This window comes from Anabas testudineus, chromosome 7, assembly GCF_900324465.2.
Source record: "Anabas testudineus chromosome 7, fAnaTes1.2, whole genome shotgun sequence".
NCBI classification, from domain to species: domain Eukaryota; kingdom Metazoa; phylum Chordata; class Actinopteri; order Anabantiformes; family Anabantidae; genus Anabas; species Anabas testudineus.
Genome location: NC_046616.1, coordinates 16,924,646 through 16,949,735, shown reverse-complemented (window position 1 = coordinate 16,949,735; position 25,090 = coordinate 16,924,646). Strand labels below are relative to the sequence as shown.

Below are 25,090 nucleotides of genomic sequence, written 5' to 3'. Positions count from 1 at the left end.
CAAGATAGGGGTGATTTGTCTGTGGGATGACTCACAGGCAGAGCCGCAGAAGCAGCTGAAATGAAAACCCGTTCCTGAACCTAATTATAACAACTATAAACAAAAAGAAACAAAGCTCTTAGATGGGTATTTCCACTGGCTACTCTTAATCCAACGGGACATTGTGTGGGTCGAGGTCAAATAACACAATGCTGGCTTGCTTGCCTCACCCAATGATGAATGCAGAGCAAAGGGACATTCCACTACTCGCCATATTTGTTTTTGCTGGCAGGAAGAGTAGAATGACAATGGCGCTTAGTTGCAGCTCAGTTGAATGTTTGAAGATTCCCACACAATTGCATTCTTCTGAATCATATAACTCATCTGTTAACACTTAACTAACACACTTGGGAAAGGGTTTCCCAGCGGGGAACAAGGAACAAGACAGTGAAGAAGAAGAGGAAGAATGTGGAGGGAGAGGCTGTTGGAGCAGAAAGCAAAGATCAGCGGGAGGATAGATGTCTGGTGAATACTCACTAAGTACGAGAAGCTCTCCTTTGACGACCCCGTCCCACTCTGTTCCACTTCCACTCGGACTATATCTGTCTTGTCATGTGCAGACCTCCCAGTGACACACACCAGCCTGGGGAATTTAAGAAAGAATGTATCCTCCTATTAATTGCCAGAAACATAATAAGTGTAATCAGAAAGCTCACAAAAAAAAAAAAAGAAATGCAGCTCATAAATTAAATTAGTTAATTTAAAAATGAGTTGCTTGGCTCAAATTGCAGGTGACGGGAACCAATACAAAGACGAAGTAAGACATCTTCATTATGACTGCTAAATAAAGATATTATTCATCTTGGAGAATGGTGGTTATGAACCAATTCATCAAACCATATTGCATTTACATACGCAATCTAATAAAGCCTTGAGATATCAGATATTAAGAGATGTAAAGTTCAAAGCTCCGCAGACCAGATGTGTCTAACCACGGAGGAGATTAAGGGGGTGCCGAGGCCTCCTGGCTGCGACTAAACCTTGTGTCATCAGTGCACGCTCTACGGGGATGTCTCATATTAATGACACGGTGGTGTACCAAGACATAGGGATCTACTGTTCTGAGGCCTCACTGGGATAAACGTACTAGGGAGAGCCCAACCTTTATCACCTCACATGATCCCCTTTCCAGACTGACACCCTGTCGGTTTATTTAGTCAGGTGCTTGGTGCTACAGTGGTTTTGTATTCTCAGCTAGTGAGAGAATGATTGACAGAGGAGCTGTGGGGAGTTTACATAAGTGGAGGAGCAGTGTTTTATGTAGGAGGACCTGGCAGGACATACGGTGAGACGAGACTTGGCTGGACAGATTTGGGTTTGGCTAGGGTCAGGCTGCAAGGGCTGAGACCAGCGAAGGAGCTGTATCTGAGTGTGTTTTTAAATGTCAGGCTTCATCCAACTTAACCGACTCATGTGTTTTCTGTTTTAATCGAACCAAAGCATGAACCACTGTGGCATATAATGAGCCCAATTAAAACATGGATTTTCTTTATAAGCCTGAATAGCTGTTAAAAATAAACTACAATAACCTGCAGTAACACCCATCTGTTGATTGCAGGATCTACATTTGTGCTAATTAATTACAGGAGCACCAGGTAAAGACTGTCGTTACACTCAAATTATACTCCTGTCAGTTGCGTGGCATGAGGGCAGGCTTGCACCTGTTTGAAGAAAATGCATCATTTCACATGCAGTGATTCAGGGAATAAAGAAAAATAAGGACTAAAATAAAATGTAACATGACTATTCACAGATTCAAGCCTGAGGGAAATAAAACAAATTAGAGCCAGAGTCAGCCTGAACCTGCGGGGCTGCTTCAGGCCTAACTGGACACAAGCTGAGAATCGAGTTCGATAACCTGACCCCGGTTAGGTGGCACCAAAAGGGCAGAGGAATTAAGTAAAAGTAATTATTTCATTTATGTTTTGTTAAAATTGAGGCTTGAATATATAAGCTAGCTACTGTGACAATGTTTGTAGCAGGTTTGATGGTCCTCACTAAAGGATTGAACAGCTTCCTGAATGTGGAATCCACCGGTGCAACAAGTCCACTTTTAGTCAACATGAGAAACAAATACACATGGAAAGATTTTCATTTGACAATAACTCATAAGGGCTTTTAAAAGATGCTGAGCTCCACATTTTGTAAGACTTTTCATGGATTGCAGACATTGTGATAAGTGTGTGTGTGTGTGTGTGAGCAGAGTGATGTTGATGCAATGTAACCCCAGGCAAAGGACAGGCAGACTGTGAGTAGGAACAGACAGAGCCTGGACTGACCCCTGCTCTGCATTGTACCACAGCCCCGCTGTGGAGATATTATGGGTGTCAGGGGACAATATTTTGGCTAGCACTGAAAAGTCTCTGATAATTTCCCTGAAGTGGATGATGAGCATCATAAACAATCAAGTCCACGTGTTTGGATGTGAACGTTGAATGTCTGGGTGCTGCTAAATGGACAGGACGAAGGCCACTCAAGGCTCATATGAAAATGATAGAGAGGGCAGAATGGAGAATCGGAGCCAAATATCCAGAGAAGTACTCCAGTAAATGAGGTGTGCCGAGACTGACTGTGCCATTAATTAAAATGTTGACACCAAGTCAGTGGAGCACCATCTCTCCCGTGCTGCCAATTTTCCTTGTGGCATGCAGATGTGAACTTTAACCTCTCAGCACACGAGCAGACACCTGTCTCAACAACACGGGTGAATGAGGTCAAATGTGCAGGTGTGTGTGTCTGTGTGTGTGTGTGTGTGTGTGTGTTTGTGTGTGTGTGTGTGTGCCTCTGGCATTTCTGAGAGACCTCGTTTAAATTTTATATTATATATTTCTGTGACGTCACTGCATCTTCAAAGGGCTTTAGGTGAGTTCCAATTTGTTTTCTAAATTAGGTTTGAGCTGAGTAAGATAAATGTCTGAAGACTGAACATAAATTCGTTACATTAATGTGATGAGATAAAATCAAATCTAACGTACCTTCACAAAAGGCCCCCATAAGGTTAGAAGCGTAAAGATGTGCTTGTGTATAAGCAAGTCAAATGTGCTGACACTGTCAGATGCACTGACATGTTATGATTTGTCAGTGCCACTTCCAGCAATGAGGATATGCTTGGCTGTCATAACAACCAGCCTCGGGAGCCAGTGAGGAATGACGACACAAGATGAGATCACCCCGGGAGTGAAATGTGATTCAGTGTTTTCGACATGTGTGGTTTGGGGGAATGTGTCAGGTAGGTGGAGTGACAGGTAAGACCCGCAGGTCACCCTGGAACTGGTCTTAATACAATGACTGGCTTCAGTGGAGCAAGACCAGATAAACAGTTCCATTCAAGGAACATTACAGATACTGAATGAAAGTTTGGATATAATTGTGAAGTTTCTGACTTCCATTGAACAGGGTCCGCCTGTCTCCATGGTGACAGTGTGATGGTCCCTGGGCTACAGAGAGATGGCGATGGAGTTATTTAAAATGAGAGGCGTGTTGCATTTTAATGTAGCTGAACATATGTCTCATGAATACACCATGTCCACCTATGTATTAGGGAGATGGATTCTACTAATGATGCACGATGGCGGCTTGTGAGATGGAGTTTACAAACGTATTTAAACGTGGATCATCTGAGGTTTTCTTAAAATAAAAGCTTGTCAATTACAAGTATTAATACATTGACACAGGTCAGACACTGTCAGCTTTCACTACACAACATGTGTTGTCTGATCTAAGCTTTGTTTTCATTAGTTCATGTCTGGTTTCACACAGTGTTAATGGCTGAGATGTACTTTACATATCAGGATGTCTAATAAAGGTTTAATAAATGGGAAAAATCTTCCATTCACTTCTTCTGTCTCTATTTCTGCCTGCTGTCCACCTGTACACTTACCTGCCTGAGAGCATGTTACCATAACAACAGGTAATTGCTGGCTATCATCTCACATACCTGCAACATAACTGCATAATTTAACTAGTTATAAATATAAATGTTACCAATGTACGGCAGAGGACAACGCAGATAATTTTTAAACATAGCTAAATAAATACAATGTCATTAAAATTAAAAGCAGTGCCTGCACACTGTTACGCTTCAACAAACACTTTAGGAACCGCTGACGTAAACACCGTGTGCAAATTAATGGATGATAATTTCGCCATACTTACTCTACAGAGACAGTGTAGTGCTCAGGCTGTAGATTACAGGACACATCTCCAATAAAGACCTTTACTGCTCCTGCCCTGCGGCCCAGGTTCCTGCCCTGTACTGTCAGCAGCGTGCCTCCTTCCACTGGACCCCTCAGGGGGGAGATCTGACATAGACAGAGTGAAGTAATGAACAGGGAGAAAGAGAAGCCTGTGAAATCCCTGTAATAAGCACAATAAATTAGGGCTAATAAGTAGATTACCCCCCCAAAAAATGCTTTACTAATGATAGGTGATAATGAACATGACAGAGAATTAGGAGAATGGAGATCTGCCTCGGATGCTGACACGGAGCGTGGCACACAGAGACACAAGGACAAGTGGTCCGTGTAAGTGTTGAAGACTGAGATCTAATTGAATAGACACATGGTTTGGGCACACACACACACACACACACACACACACACACACACACACACACACAAAGCAGACTCTTAACTGTGCCAGTCTGAGACTCTTCAGCCTCTAATCCTCAACAGCACATGCAAATAAAGAGCAGCCTAAGAGCCCCCTTCACATCCCATAAGAGACAGACAGAGTGAGAGAGTGAGGGCTGGAGAGGCGAGGTGGAGAGCACAGCAGAAAGGTGGATGAGTGGGGAGGCAATTTAGGGAACTGAGTGTCATGAGGAGAGTGAATGCTGATGGTGGCGGTGAGAGAGAGCAAATTAATGCACAGCGCTTTCCCCTTTCATCTGTTTCCCTGTGTCTGCTCTGTCAAATTCCTTAGTCCAATTTCGGCAGTTGTTCAGAGTCAAACTCTCACGCCTCATTTCAGGCCTCGTTTTTGGTCTCTTAACTTTCCATTCAGTGGCTACGGAAAGAAGGGAGAGGACCATCACCTCTCCAGTCACCACGGAAACACAGCTTTATAGATAGCATCTCCGACAGCCAGACAGAAGCAATCTACCATCATCCTGCCACTGTAGCAGAGCTAGCACAGCAGTGTGCATGCTCTTCTGAATGACCCCCTAGCTGTGCCAAGGTCACCGCGACCCCTGTGCGGCTCCGGCTCTATCAGAAACTGAGCTAAAGAATGAAAACAGCACTCCTGTTTGGTCTAGGTAAGAGAACAAGGTTTGTCTCTGAGTCCAGATAATATGAAGCCAGAGAGAGTGACAGCACAAATAAATACACCACATGTTTCCCAGCCAAAAGAGGGATGGTTAAGCAAAGAAAGAACGAGTTACATTTAATATCGTGTGAAAACAAACTATTGGGCAACTAACTCGTTCCTTGTAGTATTTCTGTGGGATCGAAGCCAAAAGACATGACGTAAATGTTATTGTGGTTATATTAAGCTTCAATATTAAGACTACTCGGTTCTTTGTTACAATATTTAACTTCCTGCTACAAAAACACAAACCCACATTCTTTCATGCAAGCGTAATGTACAAACGCGACATAAATGCAGGCGTGAGACGGATTGACAGATACACACACAAAAGCACCCACCCTCTCTGCAGAGCTAAGCAGTAAGCAGAGTTATTTATTATCACTATGCGTCTTATAGCACCTAGTGTGTCTCTGTGGTACCATTGAGCACTGACATCAACATCAGCTGGCATGCTGTTCATTTACACCTCTTACAAGTCGTGGTAGTCTTGATTTACAGCACAAACTCCGCCAGGCCTCCTGGGAGATCACAGGGTGTGAATGTGTCTTGCTGAAAACCTCCACAAGGAATGTTGGAGGTATTAAACACAGTTGAGAACTAAATTATTCAAGTAAAAAAACAAAAAACAAACAAAAAACTCTACCGACTGCATACTGTACATGCATATGTATAACCAGCAGCAGACAAACTGTGACCGATAAAATCCATATGGATTTTTGTTATTTATGTGCTCAGCACAGGCCGCTTTAAGGTCAGAGCTTTCCTGCTTCTCCTCACTCCACTTCCACCGCATCACACTAATCAAGGAGGACGTGAGGACAAAAACAGGAAAAAGCGTCTCGCTATACTGTACCCTTCTCCGCCCATTCTGTGTCCAACTAGCTCTCCATCCTCTCTCTCAAACCCTTTATGTCTCACCCATATCCCTCTGTTCTTTTCTTCTTTTCGTGTTGTGGATAAACTATGTTTGGCAGTTCCTGTTGTGGATGGCGAAACTACCTCTAATCGATGTTTTTTTTTTAAACAGTGGACGAGCCCACACATAAAATGAGAATAAAGAGCCTACAGAGATAATAAATGTCTTCATTGTCTTACATCAATGCGTTGAATAGAGGGCATTTTTCACAATTACATGGTATGTGTCAGAGTTTAGGCTCCACACTGAATAATGTGAGATCCTCCATATTATTGATATGTTGTTGCTAGTAACTTGTGATAGAGACAAAGAAGAGCAAGATAAACTTGTTTCATTATCTAAGCTGTACACACAGTCACCAGGACTAAACAACAAAGAGCTGCAGCGGTATGAGTCTGTGTGAATATTTAGGGAGAGCAGATCTTTTCCTCCGGAAGCCGGAGCACTCGGGCTTTAACCCCTGTGGATTCTCTGGCAAAACATGGCTGCCAAAGCATTGCATCACACACCCCACTGAACCACAGCCCCACTATCCTTTTTTTGCAACCCGCTCTCCTGGGAGAGCCGGTGGGAGTGTGTGCGTGTGTGTGCGTGTGTGAGAGAGTGCGTGAGAGGGAGAGAGACAGAGAGTAAGAATGAGTATTGCAACAATGGTCTACCCACGCATACACATCTCAGCCCAGCTAACTTCAGTCACGTAAGAAGTCCACATAAGTTAGGCTCTCACAGAGCATCCTGTTAGTCACAGTATGCTGACAGCTACAAAGAATGAGGAATAATCATGAATGCTTCAATATGGCCTATTTGTGTGACAGATTGCGCGTCTATGTGCGCGTCTGTGTGTGTGTGTGTGTGTCTTCCTGCTTTGTTCTGCTTGCTTACTCTCCTGAGCCAACCAGGTTTTATCTACAGGAAGTTCAGGCCGACTGGGTTTCATGTGAGCCATGCTTCCCATGACCGCCTGTCGTGGCTGCGCTGTTATAAGCAGTGGTGAAAAAGGACTTGGAGGGTGGCTTTAAATGCACTTTAAATGAATGTGATCATGCAAATGAGCTCCATAGTTCAGAGGAAGGCCCTGCTGGTAATCGTGATGACCACTTAGATGCGACCGCAGTCACATGTGGGGTAAGATAAACACTTCTTAATTTCCTTTACCAGTGTGGTTTTGCTCTTATTGTGGTCATGAATCTAAAATCCCTCATGTTTCTGATTTGCTTTCTTTTAGCTTCTGTGGTTTTCTACACAAAAAGTCATACACATGTAGCTTTCACTCCCCATCCACACAGTCTTTACATTTATACTGTAGTTACTCTGGGCCAAAGGTGTTCCCATGCCCTCCTGAGTGATTGCAGATCAACTCAGCTGTGTCCCCAGAGGGCTGTGGCTAAGTGAGTGTTAGTGTTATTGCTGAGTGAACTGTTTTAATGAGACTCTATTCAAACATTCCCCCAGCAGCCGACGCTGGACAGACAGGGCATGGAGGCAACACACCGGCTGAGTGACCCCATGATTCACCGCTTTATGGCTTGAAAATAGAGCCTGGAAGCTACAGAGAGGAGGCGAGGGCAGCGGGAGGATGAATGTGAGCTTTGTAGTTCGCAATCAAGCACATTTAACCTGTGATCTTACCTTGTGGATCTCAGGAGGAGGACACTGATCCCTAACTGGCTGGCAGTCATCCCGTGGCCGGCAGCTGTTTTCACACCAACCACAGAGGTGGCCCTGATCCTCGCGACCCCAGCACTGGGAACAGTCCGAACTACCCACTCCACAGTTGTACACTTCGACTAGAGAGAGACAGAGGGACAAATATTGCTGTAATACAACATCACTGGAATGCTTTGCCTCGTCTGGTTAACCTATGGCGCTGTAGACCTCTGTGATTCTTTTATAGCTTACATGGCCCCTCTGAGCTACATGCTCTAAATAAACAGCATAAGAAGATGGGAAGATATATTCATAGCTATAAAAATAAACCATGAAGAAAAAGGAGAGCTAGGAGAGTGGAGGAGAACAAAGCCAGTGAGAAACAGATGATTATGTTCATGTTCCAATGTGCCTCCCAGTGAGAAGTCCCATTTGTCTCACTGCATGTGCATCTACGCATCCATTTGTATGCATATTACAGTGTGTGTGTGTGTGTGTGTGTGTGTGTGTGTGTCTGTACGTGTGTGATTAAGAGTGTGCCTTTTTTAAAATTTGATGACTCTGCAGGTTATGAAGCAACCGTCATGTCTGTTAACAGCGCAGAGCGTCTTGGCAGTGGCCCAGGGCTGTTGTTCACATGGTAGACACATGGTCTGTGAACAGCACATCTGGGACTGGGATAGGCAACCAATTGGCTTGTAGCGGCACTTAAAACATGCCAAGTTCAACAACACACACAAGTTTTCCTCATCTCACTGTTGTCATGGAGCTCAAATTGTATTTGCAACAATACATATGGACATGGCTCATAAGAGGCATTGATAACACCTTAAATTGCAGCTCCCTATGTTTTATAACCATTATGTGTAATTAGACAGTAGCAGCATATGATATTATGGCAAATTACTGGTTGTTGGCAAATTATGTGTTGTAATACACAAACTACTATTATTCCAAGTGAAAGGCAATCTAACACTGTTTGTCCCTGTAAGCGAGTCTTTATTTTTCTGCAGCATTAATCAAATCCACCAATCTCATCAGAAAAAAATTGTGCACAGATGAAATGTATTCTGGGAGTAGCAGTGGCAGCCATGTCAGCTTTTGTCTAGTTTTTGTGGATGTCTAATTACACTGCAAATAGAGGAGCGCTGAGCAAACAGCTGAAGCGTGGCAGATAGCAATTTTCCATCTGTTTTTTTTAACACGTCTACATAGCCATGGATGTATTGTCTTACCTTTCATGGGCTGAGGGCTGTCAACAAAAATATCCTCCCCCTGTCCACTGAAGTATCCTCTCCTCCTCAGGTTGAGGTGGTAAATCTGACTCCTCTGATTACTGGACAGCTACACGGGCAGGTAGGTAGGTGGCAAAAATAAAAGAGGTTGTGTTGGGCATCTCTTCAGGTGAATGTGTGTGTATTGTGTTTAATTATGCTTCCACATAACTCACAGTGGTTGCTCTAAATAATAATGGGTTTTCAGTCAACTCATAAACATGGGTTTAAAATAATTGCAATAAAAACAACCTACAAACAGGGTTTAAATCTAACAATCATGTGCAATCATGAGCACTCTGCACCGGTTAATGTGCGGTAGCTGAGTTAGAACTTAACTGATCTTTGTTCAGACTTGGCAAATTGACTCACTAGTAATTTCGGGTAGGTGACTGTCTATACTTACTGTCACTCCGCTGCACTTGACAGATGAGCTGTTCAGCCATGTGGCCTCATATTGCTGGTCTGTTCCGAAGTCACAGTACAGCTTTTCCCCCTGTCAGGCAGAGCACTCATTTTAAACAAAATGCAGCATTTCAACAATAACAAGCAAGCAAAATGTGATGTTATGCTGTTCTTGTAATGAGGGAATCAAAATAAGATAGTTTGGAGAAAGCATCTGGTAAGAAATGCTCCCTAAAACATGTCTGGGAACAATTGACAACTCGCAAAAAGTACCAGGAAACTGAAGTAACCCACAATAATTGTCCCTGCCAGGAAAAGATGCAATCCATTCAAAATTCATATTCATAAACATCTGGACTCCCACACCTCAGCAAGTCATCTGGGAGCCAGAGTAATGAATATGAAATCATTCTTCATAAAAGGAGTGCCCTGAGTGTAACTGAGCCAAGTTATGTGAAGTTAAGAAGCTAAGATAGGTAAGAGCAGCAGAGGATAAGGCCTTAAAGTGGAGGAAATCATCCTAGCAGCTTAAATTGGTCTACTTTGATCGACCTCTTCAGGACTTGACATTTCTCAGTGCTTTTTGACACCAGAGCACCTTGATGTTTCTCACATCTAGCTCGTTCTTTTTTTCACAAAACAACTACCGCACTTGGAAATTCTCACTGGATTCATGTTTAGTGTGAGAACTAAGAGAAAGTGGAAGAGAAGCTCACAAGCATCTGCCTGTTGTTAAACGCCTTGTGATAAATAGTTGTATATTCATCACAGCAAAGTCTGAAGAGTTTAAGTTTGTCCTTAAAATGTTAGAACCAAATAAAAAATAACCACAGATTTCACAAGGGTCTGAGAGATGGCGACACCTCTAGAGAGATGGCCGCCACCACATATTTCCTGCTCTGCTGACTCTCTGACAGGACAGACATTATTCAGACGTCAGTTTAAAAACTTTCATAATAACGAGTAGTATGACTAGCACACAATCACATCCAGGCTGCCCTGAGGAAGTGCATGTGTGCGGGGGGGGGGTTATATGTGAGTCAATGTCTGTCGCCATAGCAACACACCAGAGGAGGGCTTGAAAGGCCAGTCGGGTTTAGGCGTGTGACAGTCCACACCTGGCAACTAGTCGACACTGGAATTTAGAATACACCAATCATGTCCCCATCAGACTTTAACTGGCTCAGCATAAACTGGGAATAGGAGTTTGAAAAATACTGATCTGGAAAGCTAGCTGAATTTAAAAGGAACATGAGCAAAATAAAGCTGCGGCCACTTGTGCTGCCTCAGACCGACTGCACATTGTACATCATGCTGACGAAGACACAGCTCAGCTAGTCACAGTTAGATGCCATAGGCATGGTTGGCCCAGACAGCTGAGCGGTGAGCAACATAAGCATAAAGATACTCGCCCGCTCTTCTCTTTCATCTCTGTCTCACAACATGGAGATCACCCAATCTCAGGTTTTGCCCATTCATTGACCCAAATCACAGAACACAAGCATCCATCTGTGTTCAACTCCACTTGAAGCAAACACGCCATATGCTTCTGTTTCATTCCAACCACGTTCACAACAGGCATTTTGGATAAAGTCCAAGTCCAGCTCCATAGCTGATTGTCATCTGTCATACCTCCTGGATGTTTCTGAGGGATAAGGTGAAGTCCTGGGACATTCCTGATGGTGTCGGAGGGACCTCTGTGGCAACCAGGCTGGGACAGGAAGCTGGGTTCTGTGGTGAGATTGAGTGTAGGGTCAGGAAGTGACATTTAGGAGTTAAAGAAAACAATGACTCCCCTGCACATATCCGCAACCCGAAATACCTGTCCTGTTTATCTGGAGGAGGAGGAAATGAGAGGGTGAAGTCTCGCTCTGAGGGAAACAACAATAGCTTCACATAGAGATGATAAGAGATTAGAAAAACAGACTGACCGGACGCTGTGATGGGCTCAACAGAACAGGAACCCCCCCCTTTGGTTTCTCCTCATGACCTACATTACGAAGACCTGATATAGTTTTTTTTTTTATATAGTTTAAAAAGAACCTCACATTTAAATACCTAAAAGTGACTTTTAAAGAACAAGTCTCCTGGGCTTTTCTACGTTTGTTGTCTCTATCTTGGGATCTGAAATAGCACGCCTGACTGAGATTTGTTGTGTTTGCTTAAAAAAATGCAGTGATGTCTTTATCACTTCAGTTGTTTGACAAAAAGAGCCCCTTCCCTTTTGATTCTCCCTTGTGATAGTAAGCTGAACGGTAAACACTCACAGCAATAAAACACTTAAACACCAGAACAAGACCAGTTGACGAGCAGCTGACCAGACCACTGTGAGTCACATCCTCTCTCCTCTAACTGGGGCCGCTAATATGAGTGGACAAAGTCAGACCCCCGCATCCTGAGGGTCAGCGTCTGGGATTGCTGGGATCATGTCTCCTTACACAGGCCACAGACCTAGCTTGGCAGTAAAAAAAAAAAAAATCCCTGGACAAATGGGGGAGGAATAATAACATGACTGCTTTAGTCTTCATGTTGTGAGGAACATGCACAATGGATGGTGGTATCTGGGGAGTCTTAATTGGTTTCAATGAGGCTACACTGGTTCGGAATAAATCTCCCAGTTTCACAGTCTTTTCATGCACTTGTGCCAAGCTTTTTACACTATTTGGTTTGCTTGTTTGTTTGTTTTTCAGAGTATTTTACACCCTCATGGGCTTTATATTGCCAAACATACATCTACATAATCCATTTGTACAGTCACCTACTTAAAATTAACAGAGATTTAAAACCATAGCTAAAAATGTAGGTGTAGATTTTCTTTGCTGGCAACAAGCAGTCATGACACTATTTCCCTACAAGAACAGGGTCACAGTAATATATTCTTCCACATGCTGCAATACTAAAACTAAACTGCTAAAAGGAGAAACTTTAGAGGAGGTCAGAGGAACTTTAAAATGGTACATTACCCTGTTATGAGTGCTGAAACCAGGACCTCCTGAGATTTTATAGCTGGCTTCAATATTTCTCCACACTGTAGTTGAGACACTTATAACCTCATACTGAATTGGCATGATTCCTCTTGCCTAACATTGCTGGATTCGGGATCATTACACCACACTTGGAGATGTTGGACAGCGGAGTCTAGACCACATGTCTGTCTGAGGCCCCTGTCTAGTGGGATCTTAACATCATGACATACTCTAGGTGTGTGTCTGGTTGATGGATTAGAAATTGGGGAATTACTTACCTCTAGCAGGTTGTGCTTTGACTCATCTTTACTGGAGACACAAAGGTGGTTTTCTTGGTCCCAATAACATTTCCACCTGGTGCTCAGGCAGCTCTCACATCTGGCACGAACGTGGGAAACAGTTGAGAAACAAGGATCAAATATTGCCATATCTCCACTATTTTCTCTCCTATATCTCCCTTTGATCTGTTCCCATGCAGCAAATACAGTTATTTTCAAATGTATGAGTACGTGGCACACTGTGATTCATTTGGAGTGTAACACAAACAGAGAGGCCCGACTGATTACAGGCATCAAAGTTTAGCTTTAATAAAAGGAAGTAATGATTAGTCACAGTGGCAGACACATTCATTCCACAGTTGCGCCACAGCCAGCCAGGAGGTCAAACTGGGCCAAATCTGCAGAGATGAAACAAAGCACTTCTCTATAAACACTCAGACTGGTAAATGATGATGTGCATGTGCGAGTCCTGTCTTCTGTATTTCTATCTTTTGAATTTTACTCTGCCTAAGTAAGGATATATGGACGAGTGGGAACATCAGCAGCTAGTGGACGCCCTACAGTGCATGTCCACTGGCCCAAAGCGTGTCCACATACAGGTTAAAGATAACTTCCTTAAAAACTGTTGGGTGGGAGTGACATGTGGCAAGTCTCAAAAATGAAAATGTCTGTTTTTGTGAAATGAGGAATCAAAGAATCACTGTCAGTACTGTCAGTGTTCACAAAACATAATCTTATTTATTGTCTTTTGTCATAGATCTCTAAGTGTCCAGTAAATCACATGGTTGTACTGTTGTCCCTTCATTATGATTAACACGGGCACAGCAGTTTATTGTGAGTTTATCCCAAAGACATCATCCTATTGTTGTAAACTCACAAGCACAGCAAATCCACAGCTGAAAATAGTTCTGAACAAACACACAATTTTCTGCAGTTTGAGAAACATTTGCTATAAACTACAGCGCCTAGTTGTCAGGAAATGTTAGTATTTATATTTTCTTTATGTTTGTGAGAGGTTTTTTGGCGGAATAAACAAAAGGGCATGGCACAAGTTAGAAAGTGTTTTTACAGCATTTTCTGGCATTTCTTGTTATCCCATAAATCACAGGGGGGCAGCTATTTAGCAAAAGTTGTGTCTTTTTGCTTTAAGCTTAGAATTAAGGTTGGTTTAGAAACTTGATTTACTCAGATCACTAACTCTGGATGGTATGTAGCCATTCTTTTAGTTTTACTTTTGTTTACTGAGCTCTAACCTGTGTTAAGGATAGACATGTAGATGAAATGATAAAGAGTAGGTGCATTCAATTTTCAATTGTGTTGCTCTGGATGGAGTTTCCAGTAAACTACCTAAAGTGGAACACCTCAAATATACAGTATGTGTGTGTGTATGGGTGGTGTGTGTGTGTGTGTCGCTGCATTGCCTTCAGGAAGGGACAGATGTCCCACACTAGGTATGATAGCGCCTCGAGTGATATCAGCGCTCTGAGGGGGTCTGCAGATAGAGGGGGGAGTAAAGTGGGTGCAAGAGGATGTAGAGCCGTAATTGAAATGTGTGTGTATGTGTGTTCTTATTAGAAGCAGACGGCCCCCTCAGGGCTCTTATCAGCCGCAGCTTTTCTGTTTTCCATGACTCCCTTTCTGTCCTGCTAAAACACCTAAACACTACCATCCACCCACAATCACATACACACACACGTACACACAGGTTATTTGCACACTCTCTCACTCACTCTCTGCCTGACCTAACACTGACAGTAAATACCCTATGACACTGCCCACCCCTACTCATAATGACCATACACACACTCACTCACACACACACACACACACACACACATGCATACACACTTTAAACACACAGTCTGGCTCGCACTCTCAGGGCCCCTCAGTGAACACAGCGGTTAAACACACATCCTCAATCATGTCTCTGTCAGAGAGAAGGAGATCCAGAAGAAAAGACCAGTTTCAAGCTAGAGTGAGAGGAGCGAACGCCAGAGACAGACGAGAAATCAGGTAAAACTGCAAAAACCTGACATTCAGGAAGAGACATGAAGAGCAAACAAAACATAGAAAGAGATCCAGCTTGAGACATAGCTTGATTGTGGTCGAGAGACATAAAGAGAGTGAGAGAAAACAGAGAGAGAGAGAGCAGATTAGGTGTTTAGTCCCTCTGGGCTGTTTGGTAAGACAGGAATGCTGTCGTCTGGTTGTCATTAACACTTTGTGTAGTGACCACTTTTAATGGGTCATGGGAGAACTGTATAAACACACTCACATACTAACATGAGGCACACCAACACAGTCACACCGATTCTTAAAAAAAAAAAAAACACACACACACACCCACCCACTGATTTAACACCCCCCCCCATAAATGCATATGTAAAAAATAAATAAGATTAATCAATAAATTACAGATGTATAACTCTTTTATTGTTGAGCTTTGTATCAGATGATCCAGAGTCTCGCTTCTGATTTTGACTCACTGACATGAGTATACTGTGATCAGCTATGCAACTGAATAAAAATGTCCTCCACTGACATCTCTTGCTAATATTTTGCATTAGAAGATAGATTATTAGCAATTATGTTTAACCACACTTCCACTTGCAGATGACCTAAAACTGCGTAACCATTAAAAGGTTAAGCTTTTAGCTTTAACGCATGAAAAAACCTAGGCTATGGATTTTTTTTTTCATAAAGCACAAAACAAAGAGACTCCACTATCTAGTTTCATTCGAATGCAGCTCATAAAACCCTCTTTAGGGATTATTAAAAAAAGCAGCTTGAAGTGATTAAAATCTGATAGAGTATAGTGGCTGCGCAGTTTGCAGCTCAATGCTCATCCTGTGAGAATGGCACTTTGCTCATTATCACCTTCAACAAACCGCCGTCTAATTTCACACTCCTGGACCTTACAGAGCACCGAGGGCACGTGCACAGTCTGGGTGCAGTCTTGCACACATGTACCTGCAACTTCTGAGTTCCCACATCCAAACCACTTTCGAAAATGGAACAAAAGGGACACGCCCAAACAATCTCTGTCTCAGGGAATCAGGCAACACACACTCACACACAGAAATGCCCCTGTAAGCCTAGGATCTGCCCATCAGATAAAGCTGATCCCCTGACATGGTCCAACATGCAGTAGGAAGCCAGCTGGATTGCTCCCAGATATGAGAAAACCTTCTTTGTGACCAGGCCATAGAAGTCACAGTCCTTCACAAAAACAAACATCAACAGGACCGGCCAGACATACATATCCAATTTCCTTTGGCTTAACGTTTACAGCATATTAATCCCACATTTGATCCTGCACTGAGAAACTTTGAGCAAGCCAAACACACAATAAGCCCCCCAGGAGTACGTGTTGGTAATATTTACCCACTGAGGCCTAAATAGAAACCAGGGGGAAAACATGAGAGGAAGACGTTAGGGACAAAGCGGAAAGGCCTCAGAGACAAACAGAGTAGAGAAGCTTTGCTGTTCTTTCACCTCCCAGCTATATATGTGCACATCCTCAATGCAACAGAGACTTGTTGACATTTGGCTGATATTTGAGTGATGCTATAGTTTGGCAAAGCCTCTGTTTAGGGACAATAATAATAGTGGTTTATGGGTATTTATTTCTCAGAAGGAGGTTTTGTTTTGAGGGATCTCCTGCAACTCAAGTGGTCACAGGATGAATGTGAAAGTAGAAGTAGTACTTAAGCACTCACATCCAGTACATAAGTTTCTACACCACAATGTAAAAATACTCACAAGTAAAATCCATACAAGCAAAAGTCTTGCATTTGAAATTGGTTTAGTAGTAGCGCTTATTATCTGAGGAACTTACTTGAAGTTTCAGACATTACAGCACTCATTCTAAAAATGACTGATACATTATATATTATAATATATTGTTAATAATCAATGTGTTGACCTTATATGAACTACTTCACACTTATGCTTAGATCAGTGAGTCAAACCCACAGATAGGTAGGTACTGTCACAGTGTCACAATGGGCTCATGATAATAAACAGAAGGGGTGCTACACAGGTTTGTCTTGATTTATTGTATATTTTGTTTTTTTTTTATTAAATGTTATATCATTTTATAAGATATCAACATAAACGTGAAAGCTCAATCTGTAAAGTAGCGCGGAACAGTAGTTGTCTGATAAATGTATCCTGTAGTACAGTATACTCAAGCACCCTACTTGAAAGTTATTTTCACCCACTAGATGAATGACTGTGGATTTAAGGGATCACTAACTCTGAATAAATCAAGGATTTGAGATTAACAGCTGTGACAATAAATGTGCGACTCACGATGTCTTGGGGTGTATTGCTCCAGTCCTCTCGCAGTCATAGATGATGAAGCTCCCAGATACCACGGATGTGCCATTCACTTTTATTGCCACTGAAACAGTCAGATGATCTGGAGGAACAAAGGTGAATAAACAAAGCTGCCAGTGTCAAGCACCAAAGATGGTATCGGTGTCATAACACAAACTAGACAGCGAGACGTCCTCAAGCTGGACTAACAAAAGAGGAAATTACATTTGTTCTAACGCAGCTCTCAACAGCTTAACATTAAAAAAATAATAATCACATACTGTAACTGTACTGGCAGTGTGAGTCTTATGGCTGAGGGAAATGGCACACAGCCAAATGAAAGCCTGTTTGCAGCCTCACCTGTGCCAGGGAGGATTGGTTGGTAGTTTTCACGAGGGAGCAGTGGACAGGTCTGGATCTGAGCAGGACCATAGTCCAGGTGTACTGTAGCAGCTGTAGAAACACCTGGCCCGTATTCACACTCCACTCGGGAGCCGACCAGATCAGGAACACTGCCATTTATCAGGATGCCGACATCCTACGACAAGAACAGATTTAGGTGCAATCACAAGTTCATTTTCGCATGCCCGCACACGTATTCACATATCGTGTATAACTTGTACAGTTCGTCACACGGGGGCCAAATGACGCTGGCATTACTTTGGCATCACTTTGTTAGTTTGTTCAGGAGTTCAGGCAGAGACACAAGGAAACTATGTGCAATGAAGAAACAGATGGCACAGTGCTACATTCACATCTAAATCGGGCTATGTGATGAAGTATGACAGACCTATAATGAGAAACATAACACCTCACTGACATGTCTGAATTTCAGTTAAATCATTTCAATGTGAGAAAAAAATAAGAGGGGGGTATGAAAGCGAAGACTGTTAGGCAGAAGAGGAAGAGCAAGTGGCCGGCAACATGTGCTAATACGTCTCAAAAACGGCTCTATTGTCCAGTGGAAGTGATCATTTCCTGGCTAAGGCCCTGACTTCCTGCCTGCTGCTTCCTGCTTGGTGAGACAACCTTGAGCTGCGCTTCCTGTCGCTCTGAAGGATGCCTGCGGATCAGGCAGCTGGTGGATCTATTACAGCGCAGCCGGTCGGAGCTACATAACAAGCAAATATCCACAATTAATGAACCGATTAATGACCTGTCGTCTCTCAGTCTCGTCTAATTATGAGCTGTAATTAAAGGTCAAATATATTCCAAGTGTCAAAATTCAGTGAGCTAATTATCCCATTGTTATTATGCTTCTGTTACATGATAAACTGGCTGCAAGGAATGATTGAAAACAACATGTTTTGCATGTTACAGCCCAAGTATTGTGCAGAAACTCTATGACAGGATATACGGTGCCAGATTTGATCAAAGTCAGACATATTGGACAGTTTCTCTGTGCCCCGATACGCTGACACTGTTTTGCTCTGCAGTGGTCAGTTAAGATGAATTTATACTCCAAACAATAATGTTTAACTCTGATTTAGGAAAATCCCTACATTAAATTACATTTAATTAAGTTAGCTTTTACCATAAACACTATTAGAGCCATCTTGTCACAACTCCCACCTAATTTAAACCAGAGGTAAATATTTAGAAATAAAAATAATAAATAGGTAATAGGTTTTTTAATGCTCATAAATCAAACCTGTCTAGTTTTAAAAACTATTAGCTACACATCCAGCAGTTATGGAGCAACTCTAGCAATAATTTGTCTGTTTTTTGGCTACTGGATGAGTATTAGCGCAATACAGATTTTATTTTGGTCTTCGCTCCTGAGGAACATGTGTGACTCTTTAGCTTTTAATGCTTGATTGTATTATTTAGTGTTGAGCAGGTTGTGATTGCAAAAGCCCAGTAAGAGGGAACCTGTAAACTCTATTGTTGCATTGTTTCATTGTTGCCAACTGATCCATTTTTATTTATAAAAATGACCATAGCTACTTCAACACCATGCCTTACTTAAATCAGTTTTACTACAACATTGGTAGAGTTGATCCAGTAAAGAGGGGCTGAGGACGTGGAGGCAGCACTTTATCAGCAGGGTAACAATAAATGTTATAATAATAGAGAGAGGTGTCAGATTATAAATGTCACTATGACTCATTTGGGTTCATCAGCTTTAAATACACTGTCCTCATTACCATCATAACCTTGAGTAAAAATAATCATGTGATGGCCAGCAATATGGAGTACGTTCATGATACCTTGATGTCTGCGGAGATGCTGATCTCTGGTGGTGTCAGGGTCATAGACGGGCACTGCTGGGGGCCTTCACTCATGCTGATCCAGGAGCGTGCCAACAGCCCGTGGGAACACTCCTTCTGGATAGTACATCTGGACAAAAAGCAACAGACTGAAAGTTTACAAGTAATATCTTGTTATAACATATTTCTCAAAATAAAAGTCCTTGGAGGTTCACTGCATTTCATATGACATGATGAATGTGTGACGGCATGCCAGAAAAAGTGAAGACACCAACATCCAGGATTTAATGACCATCTGTACATGTCCTTGTTAGCCTGCACAGAAAACTTTGCAGCTGAAAAGTTGCTGTAACATTGTGGGGTTAGATTTTCCATCATCATGTCATCATGATCATCGCATGTATAGTGACTTATTGTCAGTACTGCAGTCAGTCATCAAGACCGGCTCAGCCGCTGACCTACCGCACTGGTGTGTGAATGCTGTGCTTCCAGGTCAATATTTTATCCTTGGTGAGGAGAAAACTAACTGTTGTGTTTTCATTTCATTCCAGGACTTGACGAATTCTCACTGCTGGGTTTCATGGTCCGCTTCCCACAGATTTATGAGGTGCTCTGGTCTCCTAATGTCACATTCAGACCTCGGCTGTCAGTTTGTCTGGCTCAACACAAGAGACTACTAGACTCTAGGTCATCTGCATTGCTATGGCAACCAATCCCAAATGCACTACGACCATGGGGCCTGGTTACTAATGCTGTGATAAAAATGTTAAAATAACAGTTTCTTAATGTCTGCATATCTGTGAATATACCTATTTGTTTGTGTGGACACACTGTGTGTGTCTGAAGAGTGGATTCAGTGTGCAAGGTGGCCTGGTACTCTGACTCCTGCTTCACTAATGAACTTCACCAGCTGTTGGCACAGAGCTCATCTGCAGTACAGGCTGGGAGGACAAAGTGACTCCAAGTATGGGGAAACCAAAGAGGTCCCTATTTAGCAACGTCCTAGCGTGCCACATAGAGAGTTTGGCACATCTTACTTCCCTCTCACACTTTCACAGTTGTTTTAAAATAAAGTGTGAGTCTGTTTGCCTGCATGCTTGCACAAGTGTGAATATTTGTGTCTGTAAGAAAGTGAATGTCCAGCTTTTCAATCCCAATGGAACAGAGGGACAGAGAGGGGCCATGAGGTCAGCTGCTCCGCCATATATACAGTCTATGTGCCGAACTAAAAATAGAACTGAGTGGCTCTGCAAACCACACATAAAATCCACTCCACACAAACAAACTCATAAACCCCCGAACACAAACTCAGCAAACTCAAGTCACAACACGGTGGATTTACAGAGTCTAATGCTCTGAGAATGTCCCTGTTTAGCTCCAGATTTCATTTCCATTCTGAAAGTTGTCAGTATTCAAAAGTTTGTTTCGATTAAAAAAGAAAAAAAAGAAAAATAACGACACATGAATACGTGCCAAAACACGGATTACTTTGATTATGATTAAATGTCTGCGAAACTAGTCACATTTCTTCAAGTCTCAGATGCAACATGGTAAATATTATTTAGCTGCATCTGTCAGTTGTCATTGTGAGAATGGCAGCATGCTGACTTTGCTTTTAGCTGCACCTAAGAAGAGTCTTACTGAAGTGCAGCTTGACTGTAGACAACTCCCCTTACCCAAATTTTTCCATTTTACAACATACAGCAAACCTCTCTCACCACAAAAACTTTGCTGAAGTGAAACTGTATGAAATCTGTACACTTGCATGGCTTACAGCTGATCAGACATCTGATGCTTTCTTTCAGTATTTGACTGTTCTTAATATTTGGCATTCAATACATCAGTGCTATCTTTAGTAGTGGATCTACTTAACTACAGTTTTTAAGGAATATCTACTTTCCTCGAGTAGTTTTCTGCTTCTTCATACTTGCGCTAGTTACTTTTCTGAATCTGATTCACAAAACAAAATACACTATAATCATAACTCTTCATTCATCTCCAGCGTGAATTTCACGAGCCACCCACCAGTATGAAAAGAAATTCAAATTATAACTATTAGATTCAAAGCATACAATCATCAAAACAGCATGCCAGGTTGTTAAAATAAGCTCTATAATTATTAGCTACAACCTTAACGCAAACATGACATCATTAATTATAATCCAACAACATGACACTGCACAAAGATTCGTTTGACTTTTGGAACAGCTTTTGAGTTAATTCTCTTGTACTTTTATGTAAGTGACATGTTGAAAGCAGGACTTTTACTTACTTCCACCACTGCCTGTCTTTACAAACATTTCTAATGTGTGTTCATGACTACATAGAGATTTATTTGACAGCATAAAACTGAAAGACAACTTCCTCTCGGGTTGGAACGGGTTAAATTACCTTGCTTGTTTTCCATCTAGAAGAATATATTTTGATTACAGAGATAACTCCAGATTTTATCTATAAGTACTGGATACCTCGTACAAGCCATTGTTATAAACTGAAGCAGGCATCCGGGAAACTTCATGTTAACATCTCATCCTAAAAAGAAATGCAATCTCAAATGAACATCAATAGACATCATGCGAGTTACTACAACTACGACCTCTTCTTAAAACGTGCTCATGACTTGCCTGAAAATTCAATTCAACCAACAGCTTGATCAAGTGCAGCAGTGAGGACAAATAAATTCAAAGCATTTTTTCTCTTCTCCAAAAGGCTGGAAAAGCTAATTAACATAGAATAAACATAAGGTAGACACACACACACACACACACACACGCACACACACTTCTCACCTGCCTCACAGCAGCATGCTGCCTTTAAAAGCTTTTCAAACAGCTCCTTAAAATAAACAGAGTCAACATATGCAGCTAAAATATGACCTGAGAAAACTCATCACCTCCTAAGTGTCTGCACGTCAGACAAGGTGGAAAGACAGTGAGACTGTTAAATAGCAGGAGAACACGAGCGCTTCAAACCACACACAAACACACCAAGTCAATGTGAGACGAGCACAAGCAAATAAGCATGATAATTCGTGAATAGCGAAGAGCGCACATGACGCATAATTTGATTCAAATAAAGATATTAAAGTGCTTTCTTGTGACATGTGGCAGATTAAACCAGCTTCCCGCATCAAAAGGGGTGATCAAGGACCGAGCTTTTCTGTGGCAGAGAAACCAACTCTCTGTTTTTTTCAGACAACAATGCCAACTCCAAGAAGCAAACAGACATGTTTTCATGCTCGCTCTACATGCGGACGTGCTGAGAGACGTCAGAGCCATGCATAAAATCAAACAGACACCCGCAGAGACACTGGTGGCTTCAGAGATAGATGTAGATAGCTCTCTAGTGGTCCTTTATTTCGGTTCTCAGTGTCTGTACTTGTATCAGACCGAGAGGTGATGGAGGAGACCATCCACCCCCACACATCAACCCTCTGATCCCCCCGGGCTCAGAGGCCAGAGTGCCAGCCCAGCGGCCAGCATGACTGGCCAAACAGTGCATCAAACACACAAATACACACTAATGACATCAGCTCCCTGGCCTCCGAGAGCGAGACAGTGGCAAACACTCACGCTTACACACTTTGACATTTCCTTGTCAAAAGAACCAGTGTGCACTCTCCCTCCCACCACCATCATCACAATCAGCGCTTCTTTGTAGAGGGATAGAGAGGAGGACAAGGGCACTGGGGGAGGAGGAGCCGATGACTAGGGAGAGAGAGGGAGGTTGAGAGAGAGGGATGGCGAAATTCAAAAAAGATACTGGAAAATACGCGAGCGAGAATGGGAAAAAAAGGGGGACGCCGAAGACAGAGAGGGAATCACGAGGGTAAAAAAAAAAGCAGTGAAGCGAGAAGGGGACTGGGATGAAGAGACAACAGATAGAGGGAAGGAGAGAAGACAGGAAGATGACAACGAGACAGTCCGACCACATCCACACAGACACTGACACACAAACACACAACTCTCATCAGTTCCACTCTTCCAGCTCTAAATGGCCCCTGGCAATGCCAGAGCCTCCAGAGCTGCAGCACGACTCATCGCAGAATTCACTATCTCGTCTGATCTGCTTTAATCACCAAGCAACCAACCACACACACACACACACACACACACACACGCGCGCGTGCTAACACACAAATAAACACAGCCTGACACCACACATATTCTCCCTGAAAGCCAGCGAACACAGAGCCAGAGAGCCAGTCCTGACAGAGCCACATTAATCACAGTGTACTCTTGCTCGCTCACAGTAACACTTCAGCCAAGTCATTCCTCGCTGGGCGCTTCCAGCCTGTCACTCCCGCCCCAAACCACCAAAGAACCAGGGGACCGCTCCAAACAATGATGTTACTCCCCAATACGAAACCTAATGAAAAGCAAATCAATGCTGCTCGATCCAGCAACAGCCTTCCTACCCAAAAACACACACTGTCACTGCCAAGACTCATTCAGCCGAGCTACATTTTGAAATTGAGAATGAGAATGATGAAAACCAGCAAACAAGCCTCAGTGGTTTCATTGATTCAAACACTAAAAGTATCAAAACGACAGGCTCAAATCATTTTATTATGCCATCAATTTGATCTGTTATTGCTTTAATATGGGGATAACCTCAGTCAATCACTCAGACAGCCTCGGATAGATCACATATTAGATGCAAACAGTAGAGACAGTGGGTATTTCTCCTTTTTCTCAACACATTACGTCAAGCATGTGGTTTGTGCATGACACCAAAGCATATGATGATGTGATTGACTTATATGTTTTACTGGCAGCCGGAGAAAAGCTAAGAGGGAAGGAAAACAAGTCAGAGGAGGATAGTTAACTACACACATAGAGAGAGAAACAGAGAAACAAAAGCAGTGTTTGTGTGTTTAAGTGTGTGTGTGTGTGTGTGTGTTTTCCCTACCTGTTTTCCAGAGTGCACCAACCACAGTGGGCGTCACCTGCTCCCAAACAGTCACCGCAGCTCCTCCACTGGTCACAATCTGCCACTTTCACCCTCAGCATCTGCACGCCGCAGCACAGAGATAAAATACCCACACATATGAAATTTAGCAGACTCTTGGTACGTCATCAAATTAGAGAAGATCACTGCGGATCAAAACAGGGCTAAACCAATCAATAAAAAACTGTTTTTAAAATGAAATGATTGTTTTATGTCATTTATATAGTGCTGGCCCTGGTTGACTTGGTGACACTATTAGTAATTGGTTTGATCTCCTAACTACTCTAGAGTAATCTATTACACAGGATAAATATATGTATCTGAAGCTAAAATTTAAATGTGTTGTGAGTTAAAGAAAGTCTGTAACAACACGGTACATGTTGCATTTTAAGATACCATAGATCTTTAGATTTGTCATGTCAGTGCTGTATCTCATCAGTGTGCATACAGAAACATCAGTTCTTGTCTTGTAAGACAGGAAGTGCAGTGATTTAGTCACAGTACAGCCAAGTAAAACTCAGGTGCATTTTGTATAGCAGACCTGCAAGTTCCACATCCTGTCACAAGCACGCCTACTATGAAGCACAGTGTTTTGGAAATGCATCGAAACCTATTGATGGTCTGTACACGTGGCTATCTTCACCACAAATGTGCGAGTGTTCCGGTAAATTGGGGTGAGAAGGATTCGCTGGATGTGAAATGAAGTCTGATTGTGGTTATTATGATTCTTCTTCATGAATAAATCAAGTGACAGAGGTGGAGGGAGTGAAAAAAG

General features: G+C 42.5%; 1 protein-coding gene across 1 annotated transcript in view; it reads right to left on the bottom strand.

Annotated features, from left to right (window-relative positions):
- plxnd1 (plexin D1) overlaps positions 1-25,090 on the bottom strand; it is a 54,649-nt gene that overhangs the window by 22,873 nt on the left and 6,686 nt on the right. The window contains exons 4-14 of the mRNA XM_026367503.1: positions 24,277-24,377; positions 19,366-19,495; positions 17,516-17,693; positions 17,150-17,258; positions 12,836-12,935; positions 11,224-11,322; positions 9,593-9,682; positions 9,148-9,256; positions 7,895-8,052; positions 4,195-4,340; positions 517-622 (exon numbers count right to left, since the gene is read on the bottom strand). Of these exons, the coding sequence (XP_026223288.1) occupies positions 517-622; positions 4,195-4,340; positions 7,895-8,052; positions 9,148-9,256; positions 9,593-9,682; positions 11,224-11,322; positions 12,836-12,935; positions 17,150-17,258; positions 17,516-17,693; positions 19,366-19,495; positions 24,277-24,377 (1,326 nt within the window). The remainder of the gene's footprint in view (positions 1-516; positions 623-4,194; positions 4,341-7,894; positions 8,053-9,147; positions 9,257-9,592; positions 9,683-11,223; positions 11,323-12,835; positions 12,936-17,149; positions 17,259-17,515; positions 17,694-19,365; positions 19,496-24,276; positions 24,378-25,090) is intronic.